The sequence below is a fragment of the Rhinoderma darwinii genome, chromosome 12 (genome assembly GCF_050947455.1).
Source record: "Rhinoderma darwinii isolate aRhiDar2 chromosome 12, aRhiDar2.hap1, whole genome shotgun sequence".
In the NCBI taxonomy this organism is placed as follows: Eukaryota; Metazoa; Chordata; class Amphibia; order Anura; family Rhinodermatidae; genus Rhinoderma; species Rhinoderma darwinii.
In genome coordinates, this window is record NC_134698.1 from 23,927,691 (window position 1) to 23,949,635 (window position 21,945).

Consider the following 21,945-nt stretch of genomic DNA (forward strand, 5'->3'; position numbering starts at 1 on the left):
CTATTTAATGAAGCTGCCAGTTTAGGACCTGTGAGGCGTCTATTTCTCAAACTAGAGACTCTAATGTACTTGTCTTGTTGCTCAGTTGTGCAGCGGGCCTCCCTCTTCTCTTTCTACTCTGGTTAGAGCCTGTTTGTGCTGTCCTCTGAAGGGAGTAGTACACACCGTTGTAGGAAATCTTCAGTTTCTTGGCAATTTCTCGCATGGAATAGCCTTAATTTCTAAGAACAAGAATAGACTGTCGAGTTTCACATGAAAGCTCTCTTTTCTAGCCATTTTGAGAGTTTAATCGAACCCACAAATGTAATGCTCCATATTCTCAACTAGCCCAAAGGAAGGTCAGTTTTATAGCTCCTCTAAACAGCAAAATAGTTTACAGCGGTGCTAACATAATTGTACAAGGGTTTTCAAGTGTTTTCTAATCATCCATTAGCCTTCTAACATAGTTAGCAAACACAATGTACCATTAGAACACTGGAGTGATGGTTGCTGGAAATGGGCCTCTATACACCTATGTAGATATTGCATTAAAAAACAGACATTTGCAGCTAGAATAGTCATTTAGCACATTAACAATGTATAGAGTGTATTCCTGATTAATTTAATGTTATCTTCATTGAAAAAAACTGCTTTTCTTTCAAAAATAAGGAAATTTCTAAGTGACCCTAAACTTTTGAACGGTAGTGTATATACATAGACTAATGGCTGGGCCATTCCAAAACTTTGATCTTATTCTGGTGAAGCCATTCTTATGTTGATTTGGAGTCGTTGCTTTGGGTCGTTTTCGTGCTGAAAGAAGACATTTCTCCATCTTTTTAACAGAGGCCTGCAGGTTCTGTGCCAATATTGACTGATATTTGGACTTGTTCATAATTCCCTCCACCTTGACTAAACCCCAGTTCCAGCTGCAGAAAAACAGCCCCAAAGCATAATGCTGCCTCCATCGTGCTCTGTAATGCTGCCTCCGCCGTGCTCCGTAATGCTGCCTCCGCCGTGCTCCGTAACGCTGCCTCCACCGTGCTCCGTAACACTGCCTCCATCCTGCTCCGTAACGCTGCCTCCGCCCTGCTCCGTAACGCTGCCTCCGCCCTGCTCTGTAACGCTGCCTCCGCCCTGCTCCGTAACGCTGCCTCCGCCGTGCTCCATTACGCTGCTTCCGCCGTGCTCCATAACGCTGCCTCCGCCGTGCTCCATAAAGCTGCCTCCGCCGTGCTCCATAACGCTGCCTCCGCCGTGCTCCACAACGCTGCCTCCGCCGTGCTCCATAACGCTGCCTCCGCCGTGCTCCATAACGCTGCCTCCGCCGTGCTCCATAACGCCGCCCCCACCATGCTTCACTGTGGGGATGGTGTTCTTTTGGTGATGTGCAGTGTTGGCTTTGTGCCAAAAATACCTTTTGGAATTATGGCCAAAAAGTTCAACCTTGGTCTCATCAGACCAGAACACATTTGCCCTCATGCTTTTGGCAGACTTGTTGTAGGTCTTTGCAAAACATAGCCAGGCTTGGATGTTTTTCTTTGTTAGAAAAGGTATCCGTCTTGCCACCCTACCCCAAAGCCCAGACTTATGAGGAATACGGGAGGTGCATGGGGGAGGATCCATTGAGTGAACAAGACTATCGAGGTGGTCCCACAGATGCTCAATTGGGTTCAAGTCAGGGGAATTAGGGGGCAAGGGAAGTACTTGCAAGTCTTGGTCGTGCTCTTCCAACCTCTGTCAGACATTTCTAGCTGTGTGACATGTCACATTGTCTTTCTGGAAGACTCAATCTGCCCCAGAGAAGACAATCAGCATGTGTGGGGGGACGTGATCTGTAACGATGGATTAATCACGGTTCAGAGCGCCTTCCACATGGATGAGTGGGCCCAGAGAATGCCATTAAAAAAAATTCCCAAGACCATAACGCTGCCACCAGGTTGTGTACTTCCAGCAATGGTTGCTGGGTGTTTGTTCTCTGATGGTTCTCGCCTGACACGCCAACATCCATCCATGACTCATGCTGAAAACGTGACTCATCAGAGAAGACAACCCTTTGCCATTCATCGGTGGTCCAAATCCGATACTACCATGCAAATGGTAGCCTTTTTTGCTAATGTACCATTGTTAGCATAGGAGCAGTGACCATATGTCTGCTTTGGAGCCTCATACGCAGTAGGATTTGCTGAACTGTTTTAGACACACGTCCTGTAGCCCCCTAGTTGATTTTCACGGTGAGGTGCTCCAGTGTCGTTCGGCCCTCGCGGACCTTGGTAGCAGACGTTCACCTCTCACACCTTCAGAGTCGACGTTCACCACTCACATCAATGGCACGTGGTGCTCTGCAGTTTCCACGTCTGTTATTCAGTGTAATGTCCGTGGCTGCGGGCTGTCAGCTCCAACCTTCCCCTGACAGCCGCAGCCACGAGTCGGCAAGCGCTGGCCCCAGCCTCCTCCTCAGGAGACGCCAGCGCTCCCATCCACTCACCTCAGCCGGATCCCATAGGGTGTGTGCGCACGCTCGTGCCATCTCTTAAAGGGACAGCGCGCGCACCGGACCTCGTGGATGAACTTTGACCCGTGAGTACCCTGCACTATAGGAGGGGTCCAGCCCCCTAGTTCTATGCATGAGCATTGTTGTGTTCCCTAGTTTGTCTATATGATGGCCTCCTAGTGTGTTCCAGTCCCTGTCCCTGTACCTATACCTGTTTCCAGTTCCTGTTCCTAGCAATCCATTAAATCCTGGTCTAGCAATGAGATGTGCCAAAGTCGTGTCGTTCTGTATCCACGTCTGACCTGCTTCACCTCGCCTGACGTCCGCCTGCTACATAGTCCCAGACGAGCCTGCCCTGCTGCTGTCTGAGCTGCCACAGGTACCTATAGAACTATAGACAGTCACCTGCTCCCCGTTGGCCAGCTGCCTTACCGCCAAGGCGGTACGGCCCAGTGGGTCCACAGACCCTTTGTGACATTGATTGGTGCCATTTGTCCACACACGATACACTTTCACCACAGCAGCACGAGAACAGTTCACAAGCTGCGCTGTTTGAGAAATACTGTGACCCTTGGCCCGAAAGCCAATAATCATACCTTTTTTCACTTCTGATCGCCTCTTTTATTCTTGGCAACACAGAGTAATATATGATCAGACCGCTTATCGCACACCTTTATATACCCACCAAGTTCTCCCTGTGGACTGTCTCAAATACCAGTCAAGTGTGAACTATCAAGTATAAATACCAGTCAAAAATCAAAAAAGGCCAAATAGAACATTAAAGAGGCTTCATCTGAACTTCAATAACCTGGATCAATGCTTCGTTAGAATAGATCGAGTTAATCGGCTATTCGTACCCACAAAAATTTTACTTTGCCCAGATATCAGTAGGCCACGGTTCTTAAATTTAATTTGTCAAATCTCAGGGGGATACTAAAGAGTAAAGTTCTTGAATTGAGGACAGTCACTGCATAAATTTCATATTAAATCTGGTCACGGAAGAACTTGAGTTTCTTGCATTCTGTCATCCGAGTGGCAGCTCAGAGCCTGGACCTAAGGATTAAGCAAATTTCTTATCCAGTTGCACTTTGCTGGATATAGCCTATAGACTGCTCTAGCTAATTCATTCCATGACATTTCAAGGCTTGGCAGCGATAACAACATGAGAAAACGGCACCTTCATCTGAGCTGGTGAGTTATATTCCTATAAAGCCACATAAACAGCTGGAAGATCAACTAAGTGTTCTCATATTCAACTGAACCGCTTCTCAATCCTCTGCAAAGAAGAGGTAGAATAGAGCTAATATCATATAGGCAGTCAGCTCAAAGATATTTCAAGCGGATATTACTCTCTTCCCCACAAACAATCTTTGCATTAATAAGTATGGTTTTAGACAAATCGTTGTAATACAGCTTAGATCTCACCCATTCCTGTGTCTGAGTGGCAGCTCCGCTACTGGGACTCTGACCAACTTGCTGCTTGATGCGTTCCTGCAGTATTCATGCTTTCCTTTCAGCTATTGCAAGGTCTCATAGAAGCTTATTGGCTGTTATTCATTGCGCTGTGTGCAATCAAAAACGCGGCCCCGTCTTGGCGACTTCCTTCTCCTCCACCTTTCCAGCCTTGGGGTGTTGTCTGCCGGAAGTAAGGGTGACTATTGCTGTGACGGTCCGTGTTAGCTGGGGCCGTGCAGACTGTCAGTGATTTTCACGCGCCTCGCACGGACCTAAGTTACTCTACGGGGCCGTGCGGACTGTCAGTGATTTTCACGCGCCTCGCATGGACCTATGTTACTCTACGGGGCCGTGCAGACTTTCAGTGATTTTCACGCAGCGTGTGTCCGCTGCGTAAAACTCACGACATGTCCGATATTTGTGCATTGTTCGCGCATCACGCACCCATTGAAGTCAATGGGTGCGTGAAAATCACTCCCAGCACTTCCGCAGCAGTATAAACTATGAATGAAAACAGAAAAACACCACGAGCTACAAACATACAAACAGAGTGTCATAATGATGGCGGCTGCGCGAAAATCACGCAGCCACGCATCATACGCTGCTGCCACACGGAGCTGTTATGGACCTTTTGCATGCGCAAAACGCCACGTTTTTGCGCACGCAAACAGCACACGCTCGTGTAAATCCGGCCTTAGGGTAGGAACACACTAGGCATGAACGCTGCGGATTTTATGCAACACATTTTATTGTGGAAAATCCGCAGCGTATCACAGTCGCAGCAGAGTGGATGAGGTTTAAACAAATCTCATTCGCACGCTGCAAAAATAATGGACCTGCAGTGTGGCTTTTGGCTTTTTAGCCGCAGCATGTCAATGTATTCTGTGGAATCGCTGCTCCTCTGTTGCGGAAATGCTGCGGTTCTGCCGCAAAAATCACACATGAGAAAAAAAAAGGCACTTTTTTAAATTTATAAAAAAGTTTAGACTTACCTCGGCCGTAGACCTGGTGACGCGATCCTCTATTCTTAGCGCAGCCCGGCCTTCTGTCATGACGTTTCATCCCATGTGACTGCTGCAGCGGTCACATGGTCTACAGCGTCATCCCGGGAGGCGGGTCTACGTTCAGAAGAGAGAGATTCATCACCTAAACTACGGCCGGGGCAAGTCTAAACTTTTTTTTCCCTGCAGGATTCCCGCAGCGGACATGCCTCACGAAACCTGCGCCACTATTTGGTGCAGTTTTGCTGTCGGAATTCCCTGCGGCTACCGGGGCAGATAAGCTGTGTAGTTTTACTCAGCATATCCGCCTAGTGTGTTCCTTATGATGTCGCTCCAGAAGAGGCTGGACGCAGCCTGCAGGGCTTAAGGGGAAGCCTCCATGACCTCCCTGGTAGGGAAAGGGTTAATAGGTAAGGGAGAGTTGGAGGGAGAGTGAGGAGGAGGGATAAGGAGGAGTCAGGGGGCCGTTGCTGGGCTTCCCGCTGTTTTTCGGCATTGAGCCGGAAGCAGCGGGAGAAGTAACACAGGGAGAGACAAGCTCCCCGTTGCCGCGCTCACTCAGTATGGCAGAGGCAGGGTTGTTAGAGCAGCTGCGTGCTGCTGCTGTGCACCACGGTCCCGGATGGCTGGAGGAGACCGTGGCTGCATTAGCAAGGATCCCGGACGCCGTGTTGCCACGTCAGGCACGGCGTTCGGGGTCTGTTGCAGGAGACAGGCTCCCCTCCCCCGGCCCCCTTCCTAGCATGGCGGCGGGGGGGGAGTCGACAACAACTGCTCCTGTCCGGAGCAGGCAGAGAGCGTTGCCGGGGGTGACGGCGATGCAGGCCGGGTCGACTCGTCCCTCCCGGCGGTCTCGACCTCCAGAGCGCCTCAGTCCTGAGGCGGTCCCGCGGACACGGCGTCGCAGAGGGAGCCCGATCACGGACGCTGCAGGCCAGGCAGCTGGGAGGACCGCCTCTTCCCAGGCCCTGCGTCCTGGCAGGAATCCCAAGCCGCGACGGGGTCCGGCGGTATGCAGGGAGTCGCAGGCCGGGCTCCCTGTCACCCCTCCCCCATCGGATGGAAGATTCGGAGGACAAGGTACGGCCGCCCCGCCTGGTGATGTTCCGGCCAGGGGGCAGGCTTCTTCAGGATCATTGAGACGGACGCCTAGATCTACAGCGACGTCGAGGCAGCAGGTCCGGTCGGAAGTCTGGGTTCCAGCGGTCGGGCGGCAGGTTGCCGGCCCATCGGTCAGCGCTTCATCATCTCCGTTCCGAAGATGTCGGTGGGATGGCCAGTCGTCTGCGAGAGAGGAGCTGGAGGAAGGTGAACTGGACGCGTATCGTCGAGGTCAGGATGGTCCGGCTGACGGGAACACAGCGCCTGTGCAGCCCGGTGAGTGTATAACTCCATCATTGTCATATCCAGCGATTTTTATGTCGGGTGTCGGCGGGGGGGTTGCTAGCGTCGCATCGGTGGCCGGTAGTGGCGCGGGCGGGCGTGATGGCGCGGGTCTGGGAGATTTAGTGGGTTGCTTGAGAGAGCTGGTCGGGCGCCTAGATAGGGCGGTGGCGCCGGTAGTCACGGAAGTGTCCCCGGCGGTAGTTTGGGAGGGTCCCAGGGACGTGGGATTGTTACAAGCGCGGCCCGTGACGGCGGTTTGAGAGGCGGTCGCAGTGTCGGTACAGACCGAGGCGCAAAAAGATGGCGATCGGGTGCGTATTGATGATCGTGCTCGTGGGGAGGTGTATGTTTGTTTCGAAGGTCCGTTGGGGGCGCATTTAAAGCAGGAGGTGCGGGAGCGGATCTGGAAGGACGAATATGTTGAGATTTTTTCTCTCTTGCCGCTCGCTAAATTTAATTTAGATAAGAGCAAGCGGGACGAGAGTAAAAAGGACGAGGAGGAACGGCGGCGGTATAGGCTTATCCCGCAGACGTTCGTCAATTGGTCGCAGGCGTTCGCCATATTAGCCAGTGTGATAGGGGAAAAGGCGCCGGAAAATTGTTCGGCGTTGTTTTGTTATTTTGATGCCATTGGGGAGGCTCATAGGGCGTATGGGGGTCAGGCGTGGCTGCGATATGATGAGCAATTCCGTCAGCGGAAAGCGGTTCGGCCGGCGATTCGGTGGGACCAGAAGGATATTGCTCTCTGGTTACGGGTTACGGCTCCGGTTAGGCAGTCCTTTCCCGTGGGCGCCGGCCAAGGAGGCCAGTCTAGTCAGGTTGGACAAGGCGGCGGGGGAAAGGCGGGGTTTTGCTGGCAATTTAATGAAGGCCAGTGTAAGTTCGGGGCCACGTGCAAGTTCAAGCACGTGTGTTCCGAGTGTAATGGTGCATCACACGGGGCGGCAAAATGTATGCGTAAAAAGAGGTCAGGGAACCAGTCCTCCGCGGCTGGTCAAGGGGGTGTCACCGGTGAGGGTGGAAAAGATGCCCCTTATCTAAATGAGTATCCGGATAGGGCGGCAGCTAAATTGCTTTACGAGGGGTTTTTGTGTGGGTTTTGTTATTCCTCCGCCTCCTTATGAGGTACCGGTTACGCGGAGGAATTTAAAATCGGCTTACTTGCATGCCAAGGTCGTGTCGGACAAATTGTTAAAAGAAGTTTCGTTGGGTCGCATGTCGGGGCCTTTTGTTGATCCGCCAGTAAAAGATTTAGTTGTGTCCCCGTTGGGTATTGTTCCTAAGCGCGAGCCCGGAAAATTTCGTTTAATTCAACACTTATCGTATCCCAAGGGTTCGTCGGTAAGGACGGGATAGATCACGAGTTGTGCTCCGTAGTTTATACCTCTTTCGATAAGGCGGTGGGTTTAGTGCGGGCTGCGGGTCCGGGCGCGCTGCTAGCAAAACCGACATCGAGGCGGCGTTCAGGTTGTTGCCAGTTCATTCAGAAAGCCAACGGCTGTTGGGCTGTTTTTGGGAATGGGGCTTTTTACGTGGATCGGTGCCTTCCGATGGGGTGTTCCCTTTCTTGTGCATACTTCGAGGCGTTTAGTAGCTTCGTGGAGTGGGTAACGAGGGGAGTATCCGGGGTCGACTCGTTGATCCATTACTTAGATGATTTCTTGTGCGTGGGGCCGGGGGGTTCGCCGGTTTGCGGTAATTTGCTTTATGCACTACAGAAGGTGGCAAGGGATTTTGGGATCCCTTTGGCGCCAGAAAAAACGGAGGGCCCAGTAGCGACGATTTGTTTTTTGGGAATTGAAATAGATTCGGTGGCAATGGAGTGTCGTCTCCCTGCGGAGAAGCTGGGTGCGTTGAGGCTGGAGGTACGGCGGGCTTGTAGACCGAAGAAATTGACGCTGCGGGAGCTTCAGTCGCTGCTGGGGAAGTTGAATTTCGCCTGCCGGATTATGCCAATGGGGAGGGTGTTTGGTAGACGGTTGGCGGCGGCAACGGCGGGAGTGCGTGCGCCGCATCATTTTGTGCGGCTCAAGGAGGAGCACCGATCTGATCTTCAGGTTTGGGATGACTTCTTGGGCCAGTACAATGGTCGCTCGCTGTGGATGGCCCCAGCGCAGGATACGAGTGATTTGTATAATTTTACGGATGCGGCTGGGGCGGGCGGTTTTGGGGGCTTACGGCGGAGGTCCGTGGTGCGCAGGTCAATGGCCGGCTAGTTGGGTGTCCAGTGGACTCACGCAGAATCTGGCCCTGCTCGAGCTGTTCCCCATCGTGGTGGCGGCGACCATTTGGGGGGACAGGCTCAGGGATAAGAAGGTTCGTTTTTACTGCGACAACATGGGGGTGGTGCTGGCCATTAATAACATCACGGCGTCCTCTCCTCCGGTAGTTCAATTGTTGCGACATTTAGTGTTGGTGTATTTGTCGTTGAACGCGTGGGTGGTGGCGGTGCATGTGCCGGGAGTACGGAATTGTATCGCTGATGCTCTTTCTAGCTCGCGGTGGAACCGGTTTTGGCAATTGGCACCGGGAGCGGAACGGCTCGGTTTGGCTTGTCCGGAACATCTTTGGGATCTGGTCTCGGTCCCGTAGAACAACTGGTAAAAAGGTCTTTGGCGCGCACGACGTGGAGTGCTTATTCTGCTTGTTGGAGGCAGTGGGAGGAGTGGGTAAGAGAGTTGGGTGACGTCAATACGGATAGAGACAGGTTGGTGGCACTTTTGTACTGGTTAGGGGACGCCTGGGAGGCGGGGTTTTTTCTCAAAAACTGACCAATTGGGGAAGGGTAAGCTGATAGTTTTGTTCGCCCTTCCGGGGTCGGTTATGTGCCCAGTAGAGTGCATGCAGGGTTTTTAAGCCGCGAGCGGGGCCTCCAGATTTGCCTTTGTTACGTCATGTGGACGGGTCGTTTTTGTCCAGGTTTCAGTTTGGAGCTGTATTTAAAAAATGTTTGACGGCGGTTGGTGTCGCGGCGGGCTCATATTCATCTCATTCCTTCAGGATTGGCGCAGCAACTGAAGCGGGGCGCTGGGGGTTGGATGATGAAGGGGTTCGGCGCATTGGTCGTTGGGAGTCCAACAGATTTAAGTCCTATGTCCGCCCTCATTTGTTATGAGGTTTGTTGTTAACGCTTAAAGAAATGTTTTATATGGTGGTGTCTAATTGTTTTCTGTTTCAGATTCGCCTCCGTGTTTGGTGTGGTTGCTGGGTCATTCTTACGTGCACTGGGGGGCTTTGAGGGCGGACGTCCGCCCGGACGGTCGCCAATTGCGCATTCCGCGACAGGATGCGGTTGTGCATTGGCTGGGATTTAGAGGTATGTCATGGAGCAGGGTGTTGGCGGAATTCCAGATATATGCCCGGCTTGATAGGGTTCCGGAGGTCTTAGTGTTGCACGTGGGTGGGAATGACTTAGGAGTCCGCCCCTTTCGTGAGTTGGTGCGGGACATCAAACACGATATGTTGTGTTTGTGGGTTTCTTATCCCAAGTTGGTGATAGTGTGGTCGGACATAGTCCCGAGGAAACATTGGCGGTTGGCTAGGTCAGTGGAGAGAGTCAATAAGGCTTGCATTAAAGTTAATCGGGCGGTGTCCCGTTTTGTAGCAAAAAACGGGGGCATTTGCGTGCGGCACAGGGATTTGGAGTCAGGAGTGGGGAACTTCTGGAGGAGTGATGGGGTTCATCTGACCGAGGTTGGCATTGATCTTTGGAGCTTGGCGATAGCAGAAGGAATAGAAAGGGCGGTGGTGGTGTGGCGGAACTCACAGGCTTAAGGTGGTCAAGGCCTGTTTCGCTGTGGCGGGGGGAGTCCTTGAGGCCAGTCAGTACAAAATGGTGGGGGGGTCGCATCGGGGGTATGCGTCCCCCAAAAAAGGTACATGGTTGAAGACTTCATCGGGTGTTATCCCTTTGAAGTGGTCTTCTGGTGGAAGGTATATCACTTGAAGGCTTCATCGGGTGTTATCCCTTTGAAGTGGACTTCTAGTGGTCGGTATATCACTTGAGGGCTTCATCGGGTGTTATCCCTTTGAAGTGGACTTCTAGTGGTTGGAGCCATCTGCAGAGGTGAACGGTGCTTCCGAGCTGGTTTACGGCTGGAGGTAATTACTGGTTTGCAGATGGCTAACTCGGTGTGTTCTTAAAAAAGGAATATCTGAAAGGGCTTCAAGGACTTCCTCTGCTCGGGTTAATGTTAACGTTAAAATTGTTATTTACGATTCTGACCCATGTTGGGTCATGTGAATTATTAGGAGGAATTCTCTGGTGGATTCCTAACTAGTTATCCGAATGTTTCGGATTTAAATTGTTTTTATAAAACTGTGAAATTAATAAACGGCTGCTGTGGCCATTTCACATCCAACCTCGGTGTCACGTGTCTTTCCTAAAGGTGGGGGTGGAGGGATAGGATGGGTAAGGGAAGGTTCATTAACACACGACTCTACTTAGGCAGGTCAAGAAGAGGCTGGACGCAGCCTGCAGGGCTTAAGGGGAAGCCTCCATGACCTCCCTGGTAGGGAAAGGGTTAATAGGTAAGGGAGAGTTGGAGGGAGAGTGAGGAGGAGGGATAAGGAGGAGTCAGGGGGCCGTTGCTGGGCTTCCCGCTGTTTTTCGGCATTGAGCCGGAAGCAGCGGGAGAAGTAACACAGGGAGAGACAAGCTCCCACCCTCCCGCCCTTGATTTGTTACCCCTGTGGGTCTTTATGTACGTCTGTCTATGAGTGTTGTGTTTGACTTGTGTGCTTATTTAACATGTTTTTTCCTTTTTCCGGAGTAGGTTCTGTTGTCATGGCAGCTGGCGGGGGGAGTCCTTGAGGCCAGTCAGTACAAAATGGTGGGGGGGTCGCATCGGGGGTATGCGTCCCCCAAAAAAGGTACATGGTTGAAGACTTCATCGGGTGTTATCCCTTTGAAGTGGTCTTCTGGTGCAAGGTATATCACTTGAAGGCTTCATCGGGTGTTATCCCTTTGAAGTGGACTTCTAGTGGTCGGTATATCACTTGAGGGCTTCATCGGGTGTTATCCCTTTGAAGTGGACTTCTAGTGGTTGGAGCCATCTGCAGAGGTGAACGGTGCTTCCGAGCTGGTTTACGGCTGGAGGTAATTACTGGTTTGCAGATGGCTAACTCGGTGTGTTCTTAAAAAAGGAATATCTGAAAGGGCTTCAAGGACTTCCTCTGCTCGGGTTAATGTTAACGTTAAAATTGTTATTTACGATTCTGACCCATGTTGGGTCATGTGAATTATTAGGAGGAATTCTCTGGTGGATTCCTAACTAGTTATCCGAATGTTTCGGATTTAAATTGTTTTTATAAAACTGTGAAATTAATAAACGGCTGCTGTGGCCATTTCACATCCAACCTCGGTGTCACGTGTCTTTCCTAAAGGTGGGGGTGGAGGGATAGGATGGGTAAGGGAAGGTTCATTAACACACGACTCTACTTAGGCAGGTCATGGAGCTGCTGCCTGTCTCTAAATAGGCAGTTGGTCCAGTAGAATTTGGAATTATTTTTTTTTGTGAACCAGCTTAAAAAAATACAAAACTTTTGTGTTAGGGCCTGTTCACATCACCGTTCGCTTCCGTTCCGGGGTTCCGTCTGAGGTTTCCGTCGGGTGAACCCCGAAACGGAAAGTGAAAGTGACAGCACGGCTTCCGTTTCCGTCACCATTAGCGCAGTCGACTACGCTATTGATTCCGTCCGAAAACCTGCCAGAACGGTGACGAACGGAAACCATTAACGATGTTTCCGTCACCATTGAGATCAATGGTGACTGAAACGGAAGCTGTGCTGTAACTTTCACTTTCCGTTGCGGGGTTCACCCGACAGAAACCTCCGACGGAACCCCGGAGCGGAAGCGAACGGTGATGTGAACAGGCCCTAACACAAAAGTTTTGTATTTTTTTAAGCTGGTTCACAAAAAAAAATAATTTCAAATTCTACTGGACCAACTGACTATTTAGAGACCGGCAGCAGCTCCAGGAGCGACATCATAAGGGACACACTAGGCGGATATGCTGAGTAAAACTACACAGCTACACAGCTACACAGCTTATCCGTAGCCGCAGGGAATTCTGCCAGCAAAACCGCACCAAATAGTGGCGCAGGTTTCGTGAGGCGTGTCCGCTGCGGGAATCCTGTAGGGAAAAAAAAGTTTAGACTTAGGGCAGATTCAGATGAACGTCGCGTTTTTGCGCGCGCAAACAACTCGGCGTTTTGCCCACGCAAAAAACACTTGACAGCTGCGTGTGTCATCCGTGTATGATGCGCGGCTGCGTGATTTTCGCGCAGCCACCATCATAGAGATCAGGCTAGTCGACACCCGTCACTGTCCAAGGTGCTGAAAGAGCTAACTGATCGGCAGTAACTCTTTCAGCACCCTCGACAGTGAATGCCGAACACAATATCGAGAAACCTGTTAAAAAAAAAAAAAAAGTTCGTACTTACCGAGAACTTCCCTCCCGGCAGTTGCCTTGGTGACGCGTCCTTGGTGACGCGCCTCTCTTGACATCGGGCCCCACCTCCCTGGATGACGCGGCAGTCCATGTGACCGCTGCAGCCTGTGCTGGCCTGTGATTGGCTGGAGCTGTCACTTGGACTGAATTGTCATCCCGGGAGGTCAGACTGGAGGAAGAAGCAGGGAGTTATCGGTAAGTCAGAACTTCGTTTTTTTTTACAGGTTCATGTATATTGGGATCGGAAGTCACTGTCCATGGTTCTGAAACAGTTTAACTCTTTCAGCACCCTGGACAGTGACTATCTCCTGACGTCGCGTACCGGAAATTTTTTTGCCGGGTTCGGCCAAAACGAGTTCGGCCGAACCCGGTGAAGTTCGGTTCGGTTGTCCGGGTTCGCTCATCTCAAAGACACTCCGTTTGGATGTTTGGAAACAGAAAAGCACGTGGTGCTTTTCTGTTTACATTCATCCTTTTGACAGCTGGTGTGCTGTTTCAGTCGGTTCGCACGGAAGTGCTTCCGTGCGACCTGCGTGGTTTTAACGCACCCATTGACTTCAATGGGTGCGTGATGCGCGAACAATGCACAAATATCGGACATGTCGTGAGTTTTACGCAGCGGACCCACGGACACACGCTGCATGAAAATCACTGACAGTCTGCACGGCCCCATAGAGTAACATAGGTCCGTGCGAGGCGCGTGAAAATCACGCGCGTTGCACGGACGTATTACACGTTCGTCTGAAAAAGCCCTAACAATAAGGCCCAGTTCACAGAGTTTTTGGGCCTTGATATTGACTCGGACACTGCGTCAGAATCAGCACCAAACAACTTCCAAAACCGCCTCCCATTGATTTAATCTGAAATCAATGGGAGCCAGTCGCGGAAAAAAGAAAAAGCAGCACGTCCTTTCTTGCCGCGGTTCCGCCTCTGACCTCCCATCTAAATCAATGGGAGGCAGAAAATGCATTTTTCGCTGCGTTTTTTGTCTGCTGTCCTCAATCGCAGCGGGCAAAAAACGCAGCAAAAAACGCGGCAAGATAGTGTGGGCAGGTCAAAATCTGCCTCAAAATTCTTTAAGGAATTTTGAGGCTGATTTTTTCGGCCTGCAAAAAACTCTGTATGAACAGGGCCATACATAAACAGCACTTTGAGACACTTTACTCACCGTGCCAGAAGAGCTGCTCCCACTCCAGTCCTCTTCAGGCGATGTCTTCGGTCCAGACGTCCAGTCCTTCACCTCCAGGCTCCAGAAAATGGCGGGGATCGTAGAACTCCTGCCGCCGCGCAACAACTAGACTCCTCCCCCTCTCCTTACGCAGCTACGCTCTGGAGAAAAAGGAGGAGGCAGAGTCGGAGGCGGAGTCGGACGAGGAGGTGGAGTCGGAGGCGGGCCAGCAGGTAAGTAAACTGTGTGGCTGTCCTTCCTCGTAGATCGGACTTGTGTTGCGGGCGCACCGCCTCCCTCTCGGCGGCGCGCCTGGTCGTTCGCGCGTGGGCGCGCGCTTGCGGTCATGCGCGCGCGGGTGCGCGCTTGCGGTCGTTCGCGCGAGCAAGCAGTGTTTCGCGGCGGTGATGAGAGGGGGGCCCGCAGCTCACGGTGGTGTTTGACGAGAGGGGGGCCCGCAGCTCACGACATTGTTTTGGTGAAAAGAACAGGCCCCATTGCAGGGGCCTGTTTTTTTCTACCAAAGGCAAATCGCGGCAGTTGCGGGGCCCCCCTTTCAATTAAGTTTGGCCGGGCCCCCTACAGTAGTACCCCTAATACCCCCCTGATGGCGGCCCTGTTCCCAAGCCACTTGCTGTCTTCAAGCCGGTGTTCTCTCCGTGGGGCCACTGCTGCTGCCTGTTAAGGCAAACGCCGTAGCACAGACCAGTTTGACTCCCAGGCATCACATGTCCAGGCTCGTAGGTAACGGGGCAGGGTGGAGCTACGTCACGTTCCTACATGCTCCACCTCCCAAGTTTGATTTGATCAAACTTCAGGTTAGATCAGCGTTCAGGAGATCACAGGAGCCGCTGGAGACCGAGCCCGTCTGTCAGATTTCATAGTGAACAGCATTCGACGGCCTGATCTGTATTGGAAAAATATGCAGGCTACAGAACGAAAACGTCTCAGAATTTTTAATAAAAACCGATTCGAAATTTTTATATCTGAAAATCAATTTTGTATCACTAAGTGCATAAAAAAAATAAAAAAAATAAAAGGTTTTGCCCCATAGCCCTTAAGTATACGTCAAATGTCGGCAAAGGGTTATGTCGCAGCCGGCAAGGGAAAGCATGGAGCAGGCTAACGGGCTGAGCCCGCTCCATACTAAGCGGGTGTCAGTTGTATGAAACAGCCGACACTTCACTGCAACGAGTGGAATCCCGCTAGTTCAACCGCTTAGATGCCACAGTCAATAGCAACCTTGGCATCTAAACCGATAGAAAGAGGGGGTGGCCCCCCCTCACATCCCATCGCCCACCCCTAATGAAGGCCCTCAGGCCTGCCATCTTTGTGCTCCTGTTTAAACCCTGCCAGGGTCCGTCAAAAACACGATATACCTCTATACATTACTATTGCATTAGTATTGCAATATGTCGAGCAAGCAATCCAACAATCCCTGGTTCATATTGCGGTGTATCGTGCATAGGTGAATGCAGTAAACTATAATTTAAACCCCCAGAATCTGTTTTTTTTGTCACCTAATGTCCCACAAAAAGTGGAATAAAAAGTGATTTGTCTTATGTACCCCAAAATGGTACCAATAGAAACTACAGCTCACCCCACAATTAATAATCCCTTATACTGCTCAATTATCCGAACAATAAAAAAGTTCTGGCTCTGAGAATATGGCGACACAAAAGTAATTTTTATTTTTCCGTTTTTCCCTTGTAAAAGTAGTTAAACATAATATAAACTTTATACATTTGGTATCGCTGTAATCGTGTTCATTGGCAAAATAACATTAACATGTCTTTTATTTTCACTGTGAATACTGCAAAAACTAAACCCAAAAAAGACCATGAACAAATCAGTTTTTTCCCCAGTACATTATAAGGTACAATAAATGGTGCCATGAAAAACTACAACACGTCCCGCAAAAAACAAGCCCTCATACGCCAATATCTATGGAAAACGAATAGTTATGGCTTTTGGAAGGTGAGGTGGAAAAAGCAAAAATAAAAATCTGAAAAATAGCTACAGCGGGAAGGGGTTAATTTCTATTTGTGAATAGTTTTCCACATTCTTGTCTATAGAGATTAACCACAGCAAATCCATGACAGACAGGGGGCGCTACATGTACAAAAACCAGGAGGAGATTATCCAGTGTGCAACCGGAGGTTTTATAATCACATTCACTACAATTACACATCTGTCTGCAGTGGCGGACACAGACTGCAAAAGGCCCCTGTGTAGATAATGTGCCAGGGCCCCCCCGCCCCCCCCCCCAATACCGACAAAGTTACCTAAACATATATATGCATATAAAAATAAACCTTACTAATAAAAATTATGAAGGAAGATTTATATTGTACATTTTATTACCAGTTTAGAACACAAGTAACACATTTTTTTCCGGGTTAAATTCTTATCTAAACTAAGTCCCTAAATGTGGGCAAAGAAAATGAAAAACCTATACTCACCTCCTCCGGCGCCTCCGTTCCCCCTCCGCAGCCCCTATCCCTTTCTGTGTTTACAAAGCTGCTGTGGTGACGCGCGGTCGATGGCACATGACCGCTGCAGCCAATCAATGCCCTCAACAGCGATTTGCTGTGGAACTACTGTCCTCAGCAGCACACCAATGAGGAGTTATTGGCAGCAGCGGTCACGTGCCATCGGCAGCGCGTCACCAGTGCAGCCTTGTACACTTGTAACACAGACCGAGACAGGAGGATGGGGGCTGCGGCGAGAGGGGGCTGTATGGCGTTATCTACAGGGGGGACTGTATGGCGCTATCAACAGAGGGGGCTGTATGGCGTTATCTACAGGGGGGACTGTATGGCGCTATCTACAGAGGGGTCTGTATGGCGCTATCTACAGGGGGGTCTGTATGGCGCTATCTACAGGGGGGACTGTATGGCGCTATCTACAGGGGGGACTGTATGGCGCTATCTACAGGGGGGACTGTATGGCGCTATCTACAGGGGGGACTGTATGGCGCTATCTACAGGGGGGACTGTATGGCGCTATCTACAGGGGGGACTGTATGGCGCTATCTACAGGGGGGACTGTATGGCGCTATCTACAGAGGGGGCTGTATGGCGTTATCTACAGGGGGGCTGTATGGCGTTATCTACAGGGGGCTGTATGGTGTTATCTACAGGGGGGACTTTATGGCGTTATCTACAGTGGGGTCTGTATGGCGTTATCTACAGGGGTTCTGTATGGCGTTCCCTACAGGGGGGGTCTGTAGGGAAAGTCATACAGCCCCCCCCCTGTAGGGAACGCCATACAGACCCCCCTTTAGGGAACGCCATACAGACCCCCCTGTAGGGAACGCTATACAGCCCCCCCTGTAGGGAACGCTATACAGCCCCCCCTGTAGGGAACGCCTTACAGCCCCCCCCTGTAGGGAACGCTATACAGCCCCCCCCCTGTAGGGAACGCCATACACCCCCAATCACTCAAAAAAATGCGACCTACAGTGTGAAAAGACAAAAGACATGTATCCCCTATCCACAGGATAGGGGATACATGTGTGATCGCTGGCATTGATAGGGAGAGCGGGGGACCGAAAATCCCCCGAAGTTCTCCATCACTCACCTCTGACTTCCGGTGTCTGCGCAGCTCAAGTGTGACCGGCGCTCCATTCATTTCTACGGAGCTGCCGACACAGACCCCGGAAGTCCGAGGTTTGTGATGGAGAACTTCAGGGGACTTTCGGTCCCCCGTTCTCCCTATCAATGCCAGCGATCACACACGTATCCCCTATCCTGTGGATAGGGGATACATGTCTTATGTTTAATGGCAGAGCGGGGAGATACTCCCTGCTCTGCCGTAGTGTTCCGTGGCATCGCGCTGTAGCAGCCATAGCGGCAGCTAGCGGAGATTCCGGCCAAGGTGGGGGCCCGTGCCGGCAGGTGACGCGGGCCCCCTCATGCCGCGGCCCCGTAGCAGCCGCTACGGCTGCTATAGCAGTAGTTACGCCCCTGTGTTAGGGGGAGTTCACACTGAGGTTTTTTTCGCGAAAAACGTCAGAAAGTGCCTCCCATTGAAATCCATGAAATTTTTCCTGCGAGCAGTAAAAACCGCATGCGGGAAAAAGAAGCGCAATGCCCTTTCTTCGGGCGTTTCTGTCTCTGACTTCCCATTGACAACAATGGCAGGCAGAAAATGCGTTTTTTGCTGCGTTTCCCTGCCCACGGCCCGATGGCCGAAAAACGCCACAAAAAAACGCAATGAAAAACGCGGGAAGTGTTCTACCGGCAGGTCAAAATATGCCTCAAAATTCCGGAAGGAATTATGAGGCAGATTTTTCTACATAAAAACTTCTCCCTTCTGACATGAACTTTTTAACTTCATCTACCTGTCCTCTGCAGTCTGCACGTCCTCCACTCGTCCTGTGTCTGTCCTCCGCTCATCCTATGAGTTCTCCGGCAGTCCTGACTGTACTGTCCAGCCGCCCGAAGTCTTACGTCGCACCGCCCCCTGTCCTCTCCCCTGCCTGAGCGCTCCTCCTACCACCAGCATCGCCGTCCTGTCCTATTCATCTGTGCCAGATTGGCAGTGCAGTGTAGCGGCTATCACCGGGCCCGGGCACCCGCCCCCTCCCTCCCGATTGGTAGTGCAGTGTGGCGGCTATCACCGGGCCCCCGCCCCCTCCCTCCCCTCATGCCTAGTGTTGTGATGCTACTAGGCATGAGGGGGCCCGTGCCGCCAGGCCTGGTACATAAAATGTAATGTGCCTGTCAGGGCGACACGGGCCCCCCCATGCCGCGGGCCCCGTAGCAGCTGCTACGGCTGCTACTGTGGTAGTTACGCCACTGAACGGGCCCCCTTCCCACGCGGGGCCCTTGTGCAGCTGCACCGGCTGCACATGCGGTATGTCCGCCCCTGTCTGTCTGCTGAGATCAACTATAAGAACAGCAAAACTGCTCCAGAATGTTCAATGTGAATGTCCCCTAATCTGCCGCCTGATATAATAATGGAGCTGACAGGCGCCGGCATTATTAACCGGACCCCCGCGGTTCTTTGATAATCTAAGTTCGGGCCACAATAATAGCGTTGGGACTGGGTTTTGTGGCCGTAATAATGTGGATCTTAAAATGCGGTTATGTAGTGATGACATTTATGGATTTTACTAACTGCCGGGGACATTTTCTCTCCACATTCACAATCTACAGATTTTATAGTAACGCTCTGTGGACGCGTCACTCATATCTCATCTTCTTCTTCTTGCAGTTTGGGTGCTAATGAACTACTAGACACTTCCTGCATCCAGTTGGCATCTGTAATAAGGAATAACCGGTCCCTGAAGATACTTGACCTGTCTCGTAACAGTCTGTCTGGTCCTCACCTCAGGGACTTGATGGAAGCTCTGTCCAGTCCAGACTGCGGGATAGAGGAATTACAGTGAGTATAAGAGATGTGTACAGGACCGAGACATGGGGTGGGGGGGGCACACGTTATACATGGATTTTATTCTATTTTATGCTCCGCACCATTATTATGTCTGAGATAAACTGCTGACTGCTCAGGGGCGTGTCCTACCAGAAGCCGTGGCCTACCATGTGGGCGTGTCTTTCTCACTGAGATTTTACATACAAATAAACAATGTTGGTAAATCTCCGTCACAGGTCCATCAAGTCCAACCTTTCTCAATCATTTACACTTTTTCATTGCTTCATTAGTTATAACCCTCAATGCCATTCATCAATAAATATTAACCCCTTCAGGACTGAGCCTGTTTTGGCCTTCAGGACACAGGCAATTTTTTTCAAATCTGACGTGTCACTTTACGTGGTAATAACTTGGGAATGCTTTTACCTATCCAAGCGATTCTGAGACTGTTTTCTCGTGACATGTTGTACTTTATGTTAGTGAAAAAATTTGGTCGATAATTTCGGAATTTATTTCTGAAAAACACCAAAATTTAGAAAAAATTTGCAAAAATTAGCATTTTTCTAAATTTAAATGTATCTGCTTGTAAAACAGATAGTAATACCACGCAAAATAGTTACTATTTAACATACCCCATATGTCTACTTTATATTTTGCATCGTTTTTTGAACATGCTTTTATTTTTCTAGGACGTTACAAGGCTTAAAACATTTGCAGCAATTTCTCATGTTTTCATGAAAATTTGTGGATTTGAGAGCCTTATATATTAGAAATGCCCACAAGTCACCCTATTTTGAAAACTGCACCCCTCAAGGTATTCAAACCAGCATTCACAAAGTGTTTTAACCCTTTAGGCGTTTCACAGGAATTGAAGCAAAGTAGAGGTGAAATTTACAAATTTTATTTTTTTTGCCGAAATTCATTTCTAATACATTTTTTTTTTTGTAACACAGAAGGTTTTACTTGAGAAATGCAACTCAATATTTTATTGCCCAGATTCTGCAGTTTTTAGAAATATCCCACATGTGGCCCTAGTGCGGTAATGGACTGAAGCACCGGCCTCCGAAGCAAAGGAGTACCTAGTGGATTTTGGGCCTCCTTTTTTTTAGCATATATTTTAGGCACCTTGTGAGGTTTGAAGAGGTCTTGTGGTACCAGAACAGTGGAAACACCCCAAAGGTGACCCCATTTTGGAAACTAGACCCCTCAAGGAATTTATCTAGATGTATAGTTAGCATTTGACCACACAGATTTTTCGCTAAATATATTGGAATTAGTCTGTAAAAATGAAAATCTACTGTTCTTCTGAAACAACATAGACATTTTTAATATTTACAAGGAATAATGAAGAAAATGCACCCCAACATATGTAAAGTAATATCTCCTGATTACGGCAATACCCCATATGTGGTAATAAACTGCTGATTGGATCCACAGCAGGGCTCAGAAGGGAAGGAGCGCCATTTGGATTTTGGAGCACAGATTTTGCTGGAATGGTTTTCGGTGCCATGTCGCGTTTGCAACGCCCTGGAGGGACGAAAACAATGGAAACCCCCAAAGTTACCCCATTTTGGAAACACCCCTCAAGGAATTTTTCTAGGGGTATAGTGAACATTTAGACGCCACGGGTCTTTTGCAGAATTTTTTACAATTAGGCCGCGAAAATAAATATCAAATTTTTTTTTTCACTAAAATGTTGAATTTTCACAAGGGATAAAGGAGAAAAAAACAACCAATTTTTGTAAAACAATTTCTCCCGAGTACGGAAATACCCCACATGTGGTCATACATTTTTTTCATTAGAAATGAATTAACCCTTTCAGGACTGATCCATGTTTTGCTTTCTTATTTTACTTTTTCACTCCCCACGTTCTTAGAGCCATAACTTTTTTATTTCTCACTACTAATAACTTTAATTCTTCTACACATTTTATTAGTCCCCTTAGGGGACTTGAACCAGCGATCATTGGATCGCTGGTACAATATACTGCAATACTAATGTATTGCAGTATATTGTTCGTTTTTACAGGCTTCTGTAATCGCACGATCGCTGTTCCTGTCCGTTAGTCCTGGGTGTCCGCTGTAATACACAGCTGACACCTGCAGCGTAAGGCACAGGCTCAGCACGTGAGCCCGCTCCATACATCAACCCCCGCACCATGACGTGCTATTAAGTCATAGTGCGCAAAGGGGTTAATGCACAGCGGATGGTTCAAAGTGAATATTGCAATTTTCCACTGATATGCCATTTTAGTGCATAATATGTCGTGCCCAGTTTGTGCCACTGAAGACAAATACCTCATAAACTGTTAAGCGGGTTCTCCCGGGTATGTTGATGCCATATCTGTGGGCGTAAACTGCTGTTTGGGCACGCTGCAGGGCTCAGAAGGGATTGACGCCATTTTGCTTGGTAGTTTTTCTGTTTGGGGTTTTACTGGTATTTAAGTTTATAATGTGGGGGCATGTGTAATCTGGCACCCGATCTTATCCGCTTTTGGAACACTCTGCACATTTTGCATCGCTATATTCGGAGAGACAGAACTTTTTTATTTTTTCACCACCGGAGCTGTGTGAGGGCTTATTTGTTGCGGGACAATCTGCAGTTTTTATTGGTACCATTTTGGGGTACATGCG

General features: G+C 49.9%; 1 protein-coding gene across 1 annotated transcript in view; it reads left to right on the plus strand.

The window, feature by feature from the left end:
• The window catches only part of LOC142664427 (NACHT, LRR and PYD domains-containing protein 12-like), a 197,193-nt gene that overhangs the window by 90,384 nt on the left and 84,864 nt on the right, over positions 1–21,945 (plus strand). The window contains exon 6 of the mRNA XM_075843495.1: positions 19,153–19,323. Within this exon, the coding sequence (XP_075699610.1) occupies positions 19,153–19,323 (171 nt within the window). The remainder of the gene's footprint in view (positions 1–19,152; positions 19,324–21,945) is intronic.